General features: G+C 46.9%; 1 protein-coding gene across 1 annotated transcript; it reads left to right on the top strand.

Moving 5' to 3' along the window:
- The first annotated feature begins 2,252 nt into the window (after positions 1–2,252).
- Positions 2,253–17,189, top strand: LOC144943663 (non-structural maintenance of chromosomes element 3 homolog). Its single transcript, XM_078871353.1, has 10 exons — positions 2,253–2,502; positions 4,094–4,186; positions 4,308–4,371; positions 6,114–6,193; positions 7,003–7,097; positions 8,491–8,564; positions 9,261–9,303; positions 10,814–10,876; positions 13,132–13,246; positions 16,463–17,189. Exons 1-10 carry the CDS (start codon positions 2,449–2,451, stop codon positions 16,526–16,528), a joined length of 747 nt encoding a protein of 248 aa, XP_078727479.1. The 5' UTR covers positions 2,253–2,448; the 3' UTR covers positions 16,529–17,189.
- The last annotated feature ends 72 nt before the right edge of the window (positions 17,190–17,261 follow it).

Raw genomic sequence — 17,261 nt, 5'->3', positions numbered from 1 at the left:
CCCCCCGTGTTTAGTGTACATGCCGTACACCATGTTTGCAATCGACAGGAGTAAAGTTGGACTTAAGCAGACATCGACTTACGAACAGACCTCTGGAACCTAACTCGTTCGTAAGTCGAGGAGTCCCTGTATTCGGATGCTGCCGTGGTATAATACTGGATAAGGATTATTATTCTTAGGTTGTTTCGGTAAAGTCACGTAGGTAAAAAAATTTAAATTAATAAAAGTAAAATAAAATAATAAAAATCACGACGTTTCGGAGGCAACACAAGCTTCCGTCTTCAGGTGGAACCATCACAGCACGACTGCTGTATCAAGTGAGATACAGCTATCGTGCTGTGACGGTTCCACCTGAAGACGGAAGCTTGTGTTGCCTCCGAAACGTCGTGATTTTTATTATTTTATTTTATTTTTAATTTTTTTGCCTACGTGACTTTACCGAAAAAACCTAAGAATATGAATCCTTGCAGTCACGAAAGCTTCAAATCTAGAATTAATGGATAAGGATTAGTTCCTCTCTATCTGCTCCAATAGAGGTCTAGATGTCTGGGGTTCGATCTCCTGGCACGGCAGTGTGAAACATCGCCTCTATCAATCTTAATTTTAGAACTTTCGTGACTGCAGGAATTATTATTTGTTTCTTTCGGTTAAGTCACGTCTAAAGATAAAATAATAAATTAAATTAAATAATAGAATACGACGTTTCGATTGCAACACAAGCAATCATCATCAGGTATAATGAAATAGCGACATAAAATCTAACCAGAAAACTATAGACAGACATATTAGCAGACAGATATCACCAAGATACATAGCAAGAGCAACACAGGTAACAGAGAGGGGTGATCGTCTCTGTGTGGTGGCCTTAAATAGACAGAGGGGGGGGGGCGGAGGCAGAGAGAGGGAGGAGGGTTAGAGAAAAAATTAGCATATCAATGAGTGGTCAACAGACGTGGTGCTGCGAATGCGATGGCACGGCAAGCAAGCCTGAAAATCAGGAGAAGGACACACTAAAATTAAATAACCTAGTAAAATATCGAAATGTAATATAATACAACACAGAGGGTCGGTCAACACACAATTAACGCATAGCCTGGTTGATTACGTATTTCAAAGATTGCTAAGTTAGAATTTAAGTGTGAACAATCTAAAGAGAGGACACAGGCAGAGAAAACAAGTCGCCAGAGAGAGAGAAAAAAGATAAGCTTAAAACTTCCCCGTAGAAGTGGTTCAATCTTAATTTTAGAACTTTCGTGACTGCAGGAATTATTATTTGTTTCTTTCGGTTAAGTCACGTCTAAAGATAAAATAATACATTAAATTAAATAATAGAATACGTCGTATGAAAGAAACAAATAATAATTCCTGCAGTCACGAAAGTTCTAAAATTAAGATTGAACCACTTCTACGGGGAAGTTTTAAGCTTATCTTTTTTCTCTCTCTCTGGCGACTTGTTTTCTCTGCCTGTGTCCTCTCTTTAGATTGTTCACACTTAAATTCTAACTTAGCAATCTTTGAAATACGTAATCAACCAGGCTATGCGTTAATTGTGTGTTGACCGACCCTCTGTGTTGTATTATATTACATTTCGATATTTTACTAGGTTATTTAATTTTAGTGTGTCCTTCTCCTGATTTTCAGGCTTGCTTGCCGTGCCATCGCATTCGCAGCACCACGTCTGTTGACCACTCATTGATATGCTAATTTTTTCTCTAACCCTCCTCCCTCTCTCTGCCTCCGCCCCCCCCCTCTGTCTATTTAAGGCCACCACACAGAGACGATCACCCCTCTCTGTTACCTGTGTTGCTCTTGCTATGTATCTTGGTGATATCTGTCTGCTAATATGTCTGTCTATAGTTTTCTGGTTAGATTTTATGTCGCTATTTCATTATACCTGATGACGATTGCTTGTGTTGCAATCGAAACGTCGTATTCTATTATTTAATTTAATCTATTATTTTATCTTTAGACGTGACTTAACCGAAAGAAACAAATAATAATCGCCTCTATCCATCGCAATGTGTCACACGATCACCAAGGTCTATACACCGCAGCTTTAGTCTATGCTCGGAAGGAGGCGGGGTAAAGTTTGGCCGGCGTGGAAGAGTAGGCCAAATACCCTCGCCGACAGCTCCCTTCTCGGTGGAGTTCGTTCCGCCATCAGTGACGGCGTGGGAAGAAGTTGCACGGCTGCGCCTTCATCCTTGCAGAGGCAGTCACGTGTTACCCGGAACCTTTAAGTGTCAGTTCCCTGTTGCACACCGGACGAGGCACACAACCGTGGCCTTGCCTCGCCTCGACTGGCTGGCGTCTTCCCGCCTAGCTCGTTTAAAAGTCGCGAGTGTTTTATTTTATTAAGCTGTAATTAGTCTAATTTTTGTTATATATATATATATATAACATTACTTTCTAATACGTTACGAGGAGCGTTTCATTGGTTCGTCAGCTATGGCGCACAGCCGGACCGGGAAGACGAAAGTCTCCGCCTCACAAAATAAACGGGTGAGTTTTAGTTTTATTACGCTGCAGTATTTAACAACATTTAGCATTTAAGTTAAACAAAATAAAAGTTGAGAAAGTAATATAACAGCCTCTCGGTCAATCCACTGCTGGATGAGGGCTTCCCCACGCCGCGTGTCGGTCACGGGGAGTTGTTTGGTCATACTTCACATCTTACTGGTAGGAACCTCCTGGTTACACCAGCCCACAGGGGATTATTGTGTCCGTCCGTCGTGTATCAAAAATGGGTGGGGTGGGGCTGGGTGGGGGGTGGGGAGGGGCTGGGTGGGGGGTGGAGAGGGGCTGGGTGGAGAGGGGAGGGTGGAGAGGGGCTGGGTGGAGAGGGGCTGGGTGGGGAGGGGCTGGGTGGGGAGGGTGGGGAGGGGAGGGTGGAGCGTGGCTGGGAGGGGCTGGGTGGGGAGGGGCTGGGTGGAGAGGGTGGGGAGGGGCTGGGTGGAGAGGGGCTGGGAGGGGCTGGGTGGAGAGGGGCTGGGTGGAGAGGGGCTGGGTGGAGAGGGGCTGGGTGGAGAGGGTGGGGAGGGGCTGGGTGGAGAGGGTGGGGAGGGGAGGGGCTGGGTGGGGAGGGTGGGGAGGGGCTGGGTGGGGAGGGGCTGGGTGTGGAGGGTGGGGAGGGGCTGGGTGGGGAGGGGCTGGAGAGCAGACCTGTTCTTCACCTGAGGACGGCTGCTTGCATTGTGGCTGAAACGTCGTGAGAATTTTATTTTATTGTTTTATTTTTATTATTGTATTATTTCCCTTCTACGTGACTTTACCGAAAGAACCAAGAAGATGAATCCCTGCAGTCACCAAAGCTTTAAATCACAGATGGCATGTGCATTGTGCAGCTGCACAAAACCTTGAGCGATTTGTATTAACATTTATTTCGATAGGAAATGCATGACTTGGCGAAAAGTATTCATGGCTCTTTCAGTGAATAGAGCTGACATGATGGTTTTTCCTTGTATTGATCACAGTCCATTGTATCTTGTATTGATCATTAACTTGTATGATTCATATTCTATTGTATATTAAGTTAGCCATAGGCACTGGTGGCTTGCGTACAAGCAAGGTGTCTTGTGTCCAATTTTGACCAAAGTCTCCTGTAGTTTATCAATAACCTATTTTGTGTATTACATTAACCACAGGCCCTTGAGTCTTATATCACCACTGTGTCTCGTGGCTTGAGTCGAGCACGGTATCCTGTGTCGTATTGATTACAGTCCCTTGTGTCAGTCAAAAACATTCGCTTATGGCTTGCGTTAATCACAATGCCTTGTGTGTCGATTGCAACGCCCTATTGTCTTGAGTTGGTCAGAATACCGTGCGTTTTTTTTCATATCACAGTTTCGTGTCATATTGATAAGTTCCCTTCAGGCTTGTGTTAATTACAGTACCTCATTATTGTGTTAATCACAGTGCGTTGTCCGATCTCAAACTCAGTCCGTTGTTGTGTCAATCACAGTCCACTGTGTTGTGTACGATCCAGTCTGCTGTGGCTTGTGCGTCAGAGCATGATGGTTTACGTCTCCTTTATCATAGTCCCACGCGTCTTGTATTGATCAGTCCCTTGCATCTTCTTTGTTTTTCACAAAAGCGAACGGACGAGGACGACGATGAACCAGATTCCTCCAAGCTGAGCAGTCAGTGCGCGGAGCAGAACATCTCGCAGAAGCAACTTGAACAGAAAGTACGACACCCGGGCTACGCGCATGACACTTGTTGGCTCGCTTGTTGTGCACATGGCAGCGATTGCAACACGAGCAGAGTCATTCACGAGCTGCGACTTTGTGCATGTGTGCGGATCGCAGGTGAGCGAGGTGATACAGTACATCCTGACTGTCGACCAGAAGAAGATCCCTATAAAAAAATCAGGTGTGTGGCCATTGTGTGTGTGTGGGTGTGTGGGCCTACGCTGTGGAGAGCGGTGGCATAGTGGTTGGCGCGTCGCGCTTCGAAACCATCAAACTGAGATGGATTTCCGCTCGCAGCCAACATTGGTCATCAGTATCTGAACTGGTCGTGGGCCTTACCTAGGTCGACTCAACCTTTCACTTGTACCTGGTGCGGAGTGTTTCAAACCTTGCCTCTGTCATAATGAGGTGAGGTCCTCACTGTCATGATTATCATAGTTTTTATTACCATCATCTTTGTCATTTCCACAACATAATTCTTTGTGGGGCAACCACCAGAAATGTGTCTGCAGATGTGTAGGCTATGAAGCAGCGACAAACTAAAATAAACAAATGTATTTTTAAAAACATGAATGTGGAGATAACGGTAAACTCTCCAATGACCAAATTATCCTGGAGATTATGCTTGGATGGACAACCTCCTTTCGTAATTTGGGGCTATACTGTGAGCAGCACAGAGAGCAGTTCAGCAGAATCAATTAGTGTGCTGTGCTTCTACGCTGCCCCGCCTTCATAAACCCACACTGACCAACATGGTGAAGTATGGTCAAATAAACCCCCACGACCCACACGGCAGAGAGAGGCCCTCATTCAGCAGTGAATTGACAAAAGAGTTTTGCATGTACATTATTAAACTGTGATTCACACAAGAGACTGGTAAATACAAGATACAGGCATCCATAGCGTAATGCGCAGCCCCTATAACGTGAATTGGCAGTTACGCGATTCATATTTTAGGAACATTTCACAATCGCGTTATGCGTTTCACAGCTACGCACTCAATAAAAAACAATAACATTGTGAAATGTAATTTTTCTAAATAAAAAATTGGGTTCAATGATAACAATTCTAAGTAAAAGAAAACAGTTCTGATGGCGTCTCCGCGTGATGGCAGCGTCCAGTGTCACGGGCTGGGCGTAGCCATCTTAGATCTGCTGCATTTGTTTGCATCTTGCGTGCTGCTGCCAACAGCCCACGGAAGCATTCAAGAAGCCCTGAAGTTACTCCTATTTGTAATGTATTAGATTTATACGTACTTTGTAAATCCAGGGCTAAAATAATGAAGTGAAATTGCTTTATTTTTATTCGGTAACGCACCTCCACTTAAATTTCGATTTTAAGCTTTCGTGACTGCAGGGATTCATCTTCTTGGTTCTTTCGGTAAAGTCACGTAGAAGGGAAATAATAAAAATAAAACATAATAAAATAAAATTTTATTATGTTTTATTTTTATTTAAATAAAATATTTTATTATGTTTTCTTTTTATTATTTCCCTTCTACGTGACTTTACCGAAAGAACCAAGAAGAGGCACCCCCACTTATAAACACGTATGTCTGGGAAAATAGGGTTCATTCAGCGCGATCCAACTTACGCGCTGTTTTTCATCAACGCATGTCGCGCGTTCATACGAAGGACGCCTGCACTTTATCGATGCGACACAAGGGACCGTGGATTAACATTAGGGATAAGACACTGTGCATGCCACAAGAGACTGTGATTAGCAAAAACAGGAGAAGAGGGTAGACAATAAACAACGGCACGGCTTTGCTCGATATGTCATCTGTAGAGATGGTTTGGCTGCCCGTACTCGGGTCACACTTGCAAAAGGGACTCATTCTCGTCTCCCAGTGCTCGCCTGGTTAAAAAAAAGAAACTTGAGACCTGAGCTATGCTCGTGTTGTGCCGTTGGCTCCTGCTGCAGATATCAGCAAGAACGTGCTGAAGGACCACCGTTCTCTCATCAACACGGTGATGAAGATGGTGATCAAGAAGTTGAATGAGGTGTGTGTATGAGTGTGTGTGTGTGTGTACATGCACCCCCTCAACTGCCCATTGGTCATGGGGCAGTTGGAGAGAGAATGGAGAGTTTTCTATACTTGGGCAAGGACGCTACTGGGCAGTTCTAGGCAGTCGCCCTGGAACAACAACGGAGTGCAGAGGAGTGAAGCTCGCAACAACGAGCGGAGCGCCAAGCGGCTAAATTGCAGCAAGTTGGCACAGTAGAGGCTACAGGTGGTGCATCTGCCAGTCATCTCGGTCAACCCATAGCACCTGGGTCTGTCCCGTGACGTCCTGTCAGCGAGCCTTTTCACACTTCACGTGGCCTCGGAGTGCACCTGGCCTGGCACAAGCGCCGTGGTGACATCACCGTAACTTAGTGGCAAATGGCAGCTGTTGATGTGCGTGCAAATTGGGGAGTGATATTATAGTGGTAAGTACACTGGTACGGATTCGGCAACCTTTGATTCCCGCTCAGATAATTATTTGATTATCTGAATCAGTCCTGGGCCTCTTCTAGGTCGACTCGGCCTTAAATGAGTACCTATTGCGGTGTGTAAACATCAGCACTGGGGAGACAAAGGTGGTCAGGTGTGGTGTTGACCACCCCACCCTCTCATGTACAATGCCGGCCTTCATAGGTGCTCCTCGCTAACAGCACTTGTCCAAACAATCTGTTAAAGGCTATTTGGGGGATCATTGGCTCTATTTTATTACGTGTGGAATCATCAGCAGTTTCTCCGTGTGTGTTACGAAAGGTGTTTATGTATGTCTACATGACGATGTGTTTGTTTTTGTGTATACTTGTGCAGGTGTTCGGGATGGACTTGGTGGAGATTGACTCCAAGTTGCACTCTTTCATCCTCGTCAATAATATTGCCAATGCTGGGGAAGCCTTAGCTGACAGGTCCTGCACTGCACTGCACTAGACGACGGCACAGTGTATCTCACTAATTGTATGCGTGCGTGTATGAATGTTGAACGTCTTTCACACCGTACGTAGCCAACCGTGCTAATCGGAGGTGCGGGGGAAGGACGACAAACTAAACACAGAAATTAGTTTGCGATTTAGAAAATGAGTTTTCAATTGAAATAATGCACTGCAGTGTGATTGACTCTACTAGCTTCAGTGTATTGCTTCTCTTTGTTCATGAGACCTCTCTTAGCTTCAGTGCATGTGGACATTCACCACACCACCTTTCTTCGGGGAGAATATAAACAAACAATAAGCAGACAATGTCTAATTCACATATCAATCTCGATATGAATTCAGCAGCATCATTTCAAGCACGGTTTTATATAATTTTGTGTCGAACTGAAACCCCCATTGTGTAAGCGGAAAGGTCCTTGCCTGCAAGATCGGCAGTCCACCAGCATTGAATCTGTTGGAACTAGTCCAGTCTTTGCTTGTTTTGAATCAATTCTGATGAATGTGTGCACTTCCAGAAGTTTGTTGGTCTGTGGTTGATGAATTGTATCTTAAATATTGTTTTAATGTAGAGAGATGGCAATGTGAAGTAATTATATTGTCTGGTTATATATGTTTTCATTACACTCGGTCACCAGGACTAATCTTAGCTTTCCATATCAATACGCTATACTATACTCCACTACTCCACTAACGAAAACGCAGTTGGGACATGTGGCATTCTTTTCTTTTCCTTGCATTATGAAGCTTTACTGGACCCAGTGCAATTCCCTTCACTCCGCCGTGTTGCACTATATCCTGTAATGCATTCGGTACTCGCCAAATACCTTTTAATGCAGGATTCTTGAATCGGGTGGTCTACGCGCTAGACGTGACCCATAAAAGCCACGCTACGATCCGCAGAGATAAGGAACAATTCGTTTAGTGAGATGAGAAACAAGTGATAGATGGACATAAGATGTCATGAGACAAAAGATAAAGATTGAAATTGAAGCATGATATAGAGGCTAGAGGCCTCAAGGCAAGAGGTACACATCAGTGTTCGCATGCACAGATGTGACATCACAAGCCCCTTAACATCTACACGTGTCACATGATGTCACGTGGTCCACCAGAACATACCAACTTTAAGTGGACCACGGGAAAACACAGTCGAGGAACCTTGCTACAATGTGCCCAGCTCTCACGCGATATATCCTTGTCTCCAGTAAAGCTTACAAAGCATAACCATGGCGCCTTCCTTGGCGAGCGCCTTTTGCACCGTTGAGATTGTCGTGAATGCCAAATATGTACCCTTTGAATTGTGTCATTTTATTGGAATGCGCCCGGAACTCGCTGTGCCTGGTCTCTCGTTCCCGCTTTCCCCCGGCAGTGCAAACGAGAAGCTGGGGCTGCTCATGCTCCTGCTCAGCATCATCTTCATGAAGGGCGGCGTCCTCAAGTGCGGTGCGCGCCACACTGCATCGCCACTCGAAACACTCCAGAGGGGGGGCTAACGACGGCCTCCTAGATTCGCCAATTTACGTCGAACTTTAAGCTCGCAGATACGCGCATCAAATCGTAGGTGTGCGAGATTGCGTTGTTCGATCCATCTGTGTTTCGTGTAATGGGGTTGACGTGACTCCCCCTCCCAACCACCAGAAGTTGCTACATTGGCTTTATCGAGACCAAAACATTCACCAATTGAGTTATCTTATATTTTTGTGTTCTAAGATGAGTAGGCACTTCCAAGGCATCTGCTAGTGTTTTCTGCAGTTAAAATCAGGTTTGTCTTGAAAACTAGACTTATGGGCTACATTGGATTTTAATAATCATTTACGGCCCTTAATCCACCAATGGATGATGGACAGCCCACGCTTTGTCGATCATGGACTTTCTTTCAACATACTTCACCATGCTGGCCAGGACAGGGATGGTGAAGGGCAGGGTGCCAGGATCTGTTCGTAGCTCTGTGCGTGATCCACTGCACCCCTGCCGCACCCACCCCCAGACTCTGACCATGTTATAAATAAGGATACCCTCTGTATCTCCTGAATATTTCCACTACAAGTTGAAATATATTTAGTGGAACTACACCACTGTGAAAATAATTGCAGTAATTACATAATTTAATGCACGGCAATGTTTTTATTTGTGTTACAGCAAAGCTGTGGTACGTGCTAAAGAAGTTTGGAATCGATCAGAGGTATGTTGTCCTTCGTTTTAATGCCCACACGCTGTTAGTGTTGTGCACTTAAGAGTATTTGTCTGCTATAAATTTCCACTTAACCCACTTCGTTGAGCTATCATTTGTGGCCAGGTCACTTTTCAAAAAGAGCTATATAGCTGAGTGGGCCTTACCTGGTAAAATAAAAAATAGTTTATTGTTCATCCGGTGAATACAGCCCTAGGCCATGTGTTCTGGGTTGTCTCACACCAGTGAGAATCTCCGTTCATGGCAAAACAAGGCACCCAGGCAAGACGGCTTGGGATATTATCCCACTAATCCCAGCAAATTTCATGCGTTGCTTTAGTTTGGATGTTGAAGCATTTGGCATTGGCACTAAATGGTAAGAATCCTTAATTTGAACTGGTGTGACAGCAACTTGCTGCGACCCACAGTACCTTAAATAAGTTGCTTGTGAAGGCATCCTGTTTCTTAAATGTATAATTATTAGAAGTAATACAAATTAAATTCTTCTGTTGCGAAACTCCCTTCCCGTGGGTGTCGAGGTGCAATACCCTGACTTTCCAGGAGCATTTGGTGCAGCAAACTGCAGCATAATCGCCATCTGTCCCGTCTGTGTGGGAAATATTGTTACCCACTCGCAGAGGTGGGACAAAGTCATTGTTATGCAAGTCCAAGTCGAGTCGCAAGTCATCAAATTCATGACTCGAGTCTGACTCGAGTCCAAGTCACATGACTCGAGTCCACATCTCATAGGTGGGACAAAGTCATTGTTATGCAAGTCCAAGTCGAGTCGCAAGTCATCAAATTCATGACTCGAGTCTGACTCGAGTCCAAGTCACATGACTCGAGTCCACACCTCTGCCCACTCGTACGTGTGGGGCTTCTCCCGGTGCCCTGGTTTCCTCCCGCTTGTATAAACACTCATGAATGAGCTGTAAACGTCTTCATATATCCACTCCTTTTTGCAGACTGTGCAGTGATGTGAAATGCAGTTTCCATGAATTACTAAGAAAGCAAAAAAACACCGATTACTATTATTATTCCTAACTTGGAACCTCATTTGCCAGTAAAAAATATGATAATTGTTTTTTTACCCTTCTATCTGGCAACAAAACTGATACCTTTTTTTTATTTTTTGGCGTCATCTGGTCCAACCCATGTGAGACTAGGCTCTAAGGAAAGCTGTTTCGGGTGTGGATCAATCAACTTCAAGGACAGTGCATACATTATCAGAGTTATGTTTTTTGTTTGCATTATGACTGCAGGTATTGTGGTCTATGCAAACATGACTCCTCGTGAAAAAGGTGTCAGTTTTGTTGCCAGATAAAAGGGTAAAAAAACAATTATCATATTCCGAACTTGTTTGATTTGCGGTGATTCCCAGCCATCGGTCGCACATGGGTAACCCTGCTTGGCGCTAGCCGCTCCCAAGACAGCGCAGCCGATGTGCGCACAGCCCTGGGCGTTGGGGCGGGGAGGGACACGCTCACCGTCTGACCTCTATTCCTCCACGTCCACCCCACAGCACGCACCACATCGTGTTCGGAGACGTCAAGAAGCTCGTCATGGAGGAGTTTGTGCGGCAAAAGTGAGTGAGGTCGCTTCTATAGTCGTGCACGAGTCTTAACGGGATTTGCTGCTCAATTGAGCATTGAGACGGTGTTCATCTCCTGCTTGCAGGCCTCAGCCAGTGGTGGACATTTCACATTCCTATGGAATCCGACGAGCTATAAAGCTTTTTCTCACAGATATCCAGTCCTCTGGACATATGGAATCTCTCCATACGACAGCCGCTGTTGACTTCCTCACAAAGTGGTATTTATGTATTGACCCCGGAGGGATGATGGGCTAAGGCAAACCCCTCCCCCCATCATCGCCAGCGGATTGGATCCTTCCGAGTGTGAGCAGCTTGCGCTGCTTCTGAGCCACCTGGCCGCGTACAGCCCTTTGTCACTCCGCTGCTGGATGGGGGCCTTCTCGCGCTGTACGGGTTTCGTTTTTTGGACCATACTTCACCATGCCGGTCAGCACAGTTTGCTGAAGGCGAGAAGAATAAGCGGTTGGCAAGTCCAAAACCCATCCCATGTATCTACACGATGAGGGCCGTCCAATGTTTGCGTCGCATCTGTAAGTAACGAGCGCGCGAATAATACATTTGCGTGATCGGTGTAATCAGTGCGGATGCCCCGAGCCTTGGGCCTTCGTTTAAACTGCACCGTAGAGTAAACCGTGAAGGGGGCCAGCCGTGATGACGGGGGGGGGGGGGGGGGGTGAGGAATCCCCCCCCCATCGCACCGCCTCGCGGTCCCATCCACTGGCTCCTTCAAACACAGCATGACCTCAGCATGACCTCAGCCTGGCAAAGCGTGGCATTGTGGACACCCACGTTGCCACGCTTTCACGTTCCTTTGGCTGACCACAATTGAGCACTCGCCTCGGTCTAATCCAACAGTAATGCGAAATGTAATTAGTGCTCGCCGTTACTGAGCGTGCTAAAACGAGAAGCACAGCATTGTTAGGTCAAAAATATTGCCCTCGAGTATCCAATTAGTATGGCTTAGGTGCTCGTAGTGACGGATAAATGTTGTTAGCGGCACGTTTCAAAGTGTGGTAGGCCTCATCTGGCTGCAGGCCATATGAAATGAAGCCGTGGGCCGTGTGGAATGAAGTTGCAGGCTGGGTACGGGCTGCGTGCCTTAGCTTCCCCACCCTCGGCGTACACACTGGTGTTGGTGATATACGGAATGTACGCCGTGCGTGGTATTCGACTCGCACTAAGCACTCTGCCTCATAATGTTCAGGGCGCTTAGCGGCCGGGCAACACGCAGTGTTGTTGAGCAACAGTCTGTTCTCGGAAAGTTTAAAATAATTGTGTTATCTCTGAAACAGCAATGGGTGGGGTATTTTGGTACTGTCACCGAAAGGAAGGAAAGATGTCGATGTTTTATGGAGACATCTCAGAAGTGAAATTCAACTAAATGTCACCCCCCTTGGCTGTCCCAGCTGTAGGGAGACGTTTATCCAGCATTGAATCAACACGCGGCTGTAAAGAGCCCATTGAGGGCCACAAGTTCATCTTTGAAAGGATACCAGATTTTAGTACCTCCCGGGTAGGTGAGGCAAAGGTGCAGCCCTGAAACGTCATGCTCGCGCCACTGCTCGTGGAAGGGTCTCCACTAGAGGAAGCTCTAGTATGTTTGCCAACTCTTTCAAGCTGGCCAGACATCCCTTTAAAGAGGTGGGAGGACCCACACTTTACCCCATCATATGCGACCTTGCCAATAGACTAACTGTAATGTACCCATTTTATTTATACTGCTGGTTGGACAGGAGTGGAGGGATGGATTTAATAAACTTGTCCCACTGTTATAACTGCCACACCGGGGAGATCGAATGGAACCGCCGGCAACCTCTAGATTGCAATTCTATCGCATGCTCACCATTACACCACGGCAGCATCTTTAGAGCACGACATTAAATAAATTGTGATTAAAGAGCGTGTGTAAGTGCGTCCCGCGAGTAGTAGTGTTGGGGTTAGCGTATTGCGCTACAAAACCGGCAACCCGAGTTTGATTCCCGCTCACGGCCAACATCGGTGACGATTATCTGAACCGGTCCTGGGCCTCTCCTAGGTTGACTCACCCTCAAACGAGTCCCTGGTGCGGTGTGTAAACATCGCCACTGGGGAGGCGAAGGTGGTGCTGGCCACCCACCCCATCGTGTGCCATGCCGGCCTTCAAAGATGCTCGCTAACAGTACTTGCCCAAACAGTCTGTTAAGGCTATATGGGGGGGGGGGGGGGTGATCTTTGTCTTTGTACCCACATGTGTCATGCAATTCCAGGTACCTTAAGTGCTCGCGTGTTCTGCACACGGACATCCCGGAGTTTGAGTTCCGCTGGGGCGCCCGCGCCGAGTGCGAGGTGACCAAGATGAAGGTGCTCGAGTTCACGGCCAAGGTGCGTGCGATGGCCGCGATGGCCGCTTCAACCGCGCGGAGCTACGAGACTATTCACCGGGGCTGCGTCTAAACTCGTCAGATATTAATGATAATACCGTTTATAACGCGCGCAATGTTGCGGACCAAAGACGCAATTCCGAGGTGCGGAGCCGAGCTCCGTGTCGGGATCGCCTCGCGCAGTGCAGTGAGAAGACTCTGTTAAATGTTGAGCCGAAGAGACGTGCCTTGAGATGGTTTTTGAACGAAGAAAATGAATGATCGTTCAGGATGTCAATAGAAATGGTGTTGCAAATGACGGAGGCTGCAATGGAGAAATGACGAGAAGCGATTGCGGTCCTTGTCCTGGGAGTTTCCAGGAGGTTTTGCGTCATACTCAAAAATTGTAAATGTTGTGGTTTCACGCTTCAACACACCGGTGGGCTAAAGTAGTGAACTATTTGTCTTTTGTCAACGTGACACTTTTTTGCTGATTGGCCGTGTCGGGTGGTGGAGGGTTACGACACATTTATAAATAACGAAATCTAACCCAAAAACGTTGATTATGAATAATATTGGTCGCGAAAGCCTACGTGTTAAACTACGAAGGTGCCTACGACCCGTAGAAGTGTAAAGCGTCAGCAGAGGACTTTGGCGTGGTGGGTAGGACTCGAGAACGCGGTTGATATGAATATTAAAGGAGAGAGTGGGATCCAGGGTGACGTCGAGAAATGTCAGATGGTCGGAGAATTGAATGAAGGAACCAGCGATTGAGATTCCCGCGGGGAGAGTGAAGCCAGTCTTTGCCTAGTGCCAATTAAGATGGCCTCGGATTTAGTTGGGTTTAGTGAGAGGTCATGGCATCGAAACCAGTGCTGTAATGCAGTCGAGCAAGCGGAAGGGACGGTCGATGCCCAGTATTCATACTCTTAGTTCTTTCGGTAAAGTCACATAGGTAAAAAATGAAATTAATAAAAAATAAAACAATAAAAATCACGACGTTTCGGAGGCAACACAAGTCTCCGTCATCAGGTGGGACCATCACAGCCAGATTTGCTGCATCAAATCTGGCTGTGACGGTCCCACCTGATGACGGAGACTTGTGTTGCCTCCGAAACGTCGTGATTTTTATTGTTTTATTTTTATTAATTTCATTTTTTACCTATGTGACTTTACCGAAAGAACTAAGAGTATGAATCCTTGCAGTCACGAAAGCTTCAAATCTAGAATTGATGCCCAGTATGTTGGGAGATTTAATGGAGGCGATGAGAAGTGACGTCGGCGTAGGAATGGAAGTGGACGCCGAAGCTGTCAAATCAGTCGGCCAATGGGAGATGAAGAGGCGGAAAACAGCGGGGGACTCGGGACTAAGCCCTGAGATACTCCGCATGTCAACGGAATTGTGTTAGATGAAGTAGCTCCCAATTTTGACGGTGAAACACCTGCAGGAGAGAAATGAGGAAATCCAGTTTAGTGCAGTCCCGCTGATCCCGAAGTTGGACTGGAGGTGATTGATTAAGCGTTTGTTGTTCACAGTGTCGAAGGCTGAGGACTTGTCAAGGCTGACGAGTAAAGCAATAGAACCGGAATCGATGTCAAGGATGTCGTCCAGGATCTTAGTCAGAGTGGTCTCTGTTGAATAATATTTGCGATAAGCCGATTGAAAGGGGCAGAAATTCGGTGAGGATGTGAGCTGAGGCTTGAGTTGGGCGAGGGCAAGACGCTCGACAAGTTTGGAGGTGGTGGTGAGGTTTGTGATCGGATGATAATTAATTAGACGTGTCAGCAGCGCCCAAGCCAAGTATTTTTTTGAGCAGCGGGGAAACCTGGCCGACCTTTAAGGTAGGAGGAAAACAGCCGGTGGAAAATTAGGAATTAACAATGTCGGTACTAATGGTTGCAAGTTCCACGGCACAGCGGTCAAACAGATGGCCAGGGAGAATATCCAGAGGAGATGTCTTGATGTGAAGTGAACGGATTAGGGCCAATACATCATTTGAATAAACTGGTGTGAATGAGGACAAGAAGAGAGTTGGGTGGATGGAGGGCAGGGTGATGACGTATGAATGGTGAGCGATGACCGCAACAGTGGTGAGCTTGTTAGTGAAGGTTTAGTGTGATGGCAGCTGGTCATTGTTGGGAAAAGATTCTCCTGGGTGGAGCAGAGCCTTAAGGACGTGTCCGAGGGTTGCGAGAGGCGGTTTGGATACGGCGGGAGATGTTCGCAGAGTGTGAGGTGAGAATTAGTGCGTTTTAGCTGGCAGCGCACGTGCTGCATGCCGACAAAAGATGCCGGCACCGAGGCAGCAGAGTGATCATGGCCGGGAAGGACTTCAAGCCCCGGATGCCGAGGGCAGCAGCTCCGTGCAGCCGATGAAATGAAGTTATGAACAGAATAAGATGAAAATTAAACGAGGGGTTACAGAAGAGAGGAAGAGAATGGGGGGACTGAATAACTGAGCTCGATGGGAAGGAGACGCAATGCTGGAGCAGTCGGATGGCAGCCAGCTCGTGCACCGTCATCTTCAGAAGCTAAGACTGCTCAGAAGAAGGATGAATTAATTTGCATTCATATTGTTCTCTCTCTAGAACGGAACGAAGCGCCTGAGCACAGATCCCCCTATTGGCAGTTGTCCCTGTGTGGCACAAGGTGACTCTAACTGGCTCGGCGATGGGCAGTTTGTCACGTCAGTTGGGGCCGCCAGGTCATGGGGAGTGACGTGTTCGCCGCTTGTTGCAGAGGTTCAGGGTTCAGCGGCCACCCTGGTTAATACTACGGGTGTAATAAGCACGATAGTACTACCATGTGCTGTCTGCAATGTATGGTAAAGATCTCCCTGACATAATTCGCAAGAGAAGGAAGGCTATTGTGAGGGGGGCCAAATTTGGCAAATTAAATGACACCGCAAATTACTCAATCGGGATTATACATTCGCAATTATCGCCTTTTGCTGGCAAGCTGATGTCCCATATCACGATTTCAAGTGAGACTCGTCCAAGGCTCTCGAGTTCTCTCACCTGGTTAAACAGAATCATTTGAAACGATTCCTTGAGTGCTGTTTTTTTTTATTGATCATTTGACCCAAGATTCACATTGTTGGTTGAGTTACACGGAATGCCTTTGCGTGTGGAAATTTTTTTGCGAGTTGCCAACCCGGACAGACCCAGCTGAAATAATTCCCTGTGGTGATCCCCTCCCCCTTTTTTGCTGCACCCCCCTCGCCCCCGTCCCACACAGATGTACCACAACGCGCCCACGGACTGGGCCTCGCAGTACAAAGAGGCAGTTGAGGCGCAGAGCTGAGCGCAGGAAACTCAGCCAGGAGTGTGTGGCGGTCACACACTCGTGGTCACGATTCCACACTCGTGCGGGCTGTGGAGGTCGTACCAGGTGTGTCACGGTCCACGCCCGACAATTTACTCCCATTCGAATACAAACGAGCTCGATCTATGCTGCACGCGCCTGCGCGATTGTTAAACGCATCCCACGTGACGTGTTAAGCCATCAGCGCTGTCTGCGTCATGTTGAACATGTGTACACACGCACACACCGAGATCTTAATTTTAATGGGGGGGGGGGGGGGGGCAAGTAGGAATTTAGTGGAATCCTTGGTTCCTCCTTGCACCTCTTCAGTGGTTTTCTTTGAGAGGGAGCAAACACCACGTGGCTGCACTTTACAAGCTGAAGTTGTTATAATTGCAGACAAAATATATTGGCTGAACTTTCATTTTGACAGGGCATTAAAATGACACGACTGTGCGATGCCTTAAAAACACTTGCAAATAGTTGAAATATGCACCGATTTCCATGTAGCCATTCCGTGTAAATATCCGTGAAGAACTTTTTTACATTTCACGCATTTTCTGTGAGCGAATGGGGCAGCGTTGCAGTGGTTTGATTCTTTGTGAGCACGTCCGACCCACGCTCGACCTTATTCACACGTGACGGAGAACTATCTAATAAACGTTACTTTTCGTCACAAGTGCCGGCGTTCCTCGTCCCAGTGTTTGTCGCGTCGCTGCGTTCATTCTCAGAA

The sequence above is a fragment of the Lampetra fluviatilis genome, chromosome 32 (assembly GCF_964198595.1).
Source record: "Lampetra fluviatilis chromosome 32, kcLamFluv1.1, whole genome shotgun sequence".
NCBI lineage: Eukaryota > Metazoa > Chordata > Hyperoartia > Petromyzontiformes > Petromyzontidae > Lampetra > Lampetra fluviatilis.
The sequence above is the reverse complement of the archived record's forward strand: the minus strand, read 5'-3'. Positions and strand labels throughout refer to the sequence as shown.

What these genes read in the sequence shown, in the direction of transcription:
- LOC144943663 (XM_078871353.1), top strand. Translation starts at nt 2,449, where the DNA reads ATGGCGCACAGCCGGACCGGGAAGACGAAAGTCTCCGCCTCACAAAAT. An exon ending in GATCCCTATAAAAAAATCAG is followed by an intron (nt 4,372 to 6,113) that starts GTGTGTGGCCAT and finishes CTCCTGCTGCAG; the next exon opens with ATATCAGCAAGAACGTGCTG. An exon ending in GGGGAAGCCTTAGCTGACAG is followed by an intron (nt 7,098 to 8,490) that starts GTCCTGCACTGC and finishes TTCCCCCGGCAG; the next exon opens with TGCAAACGAGAAGCTGGGGC.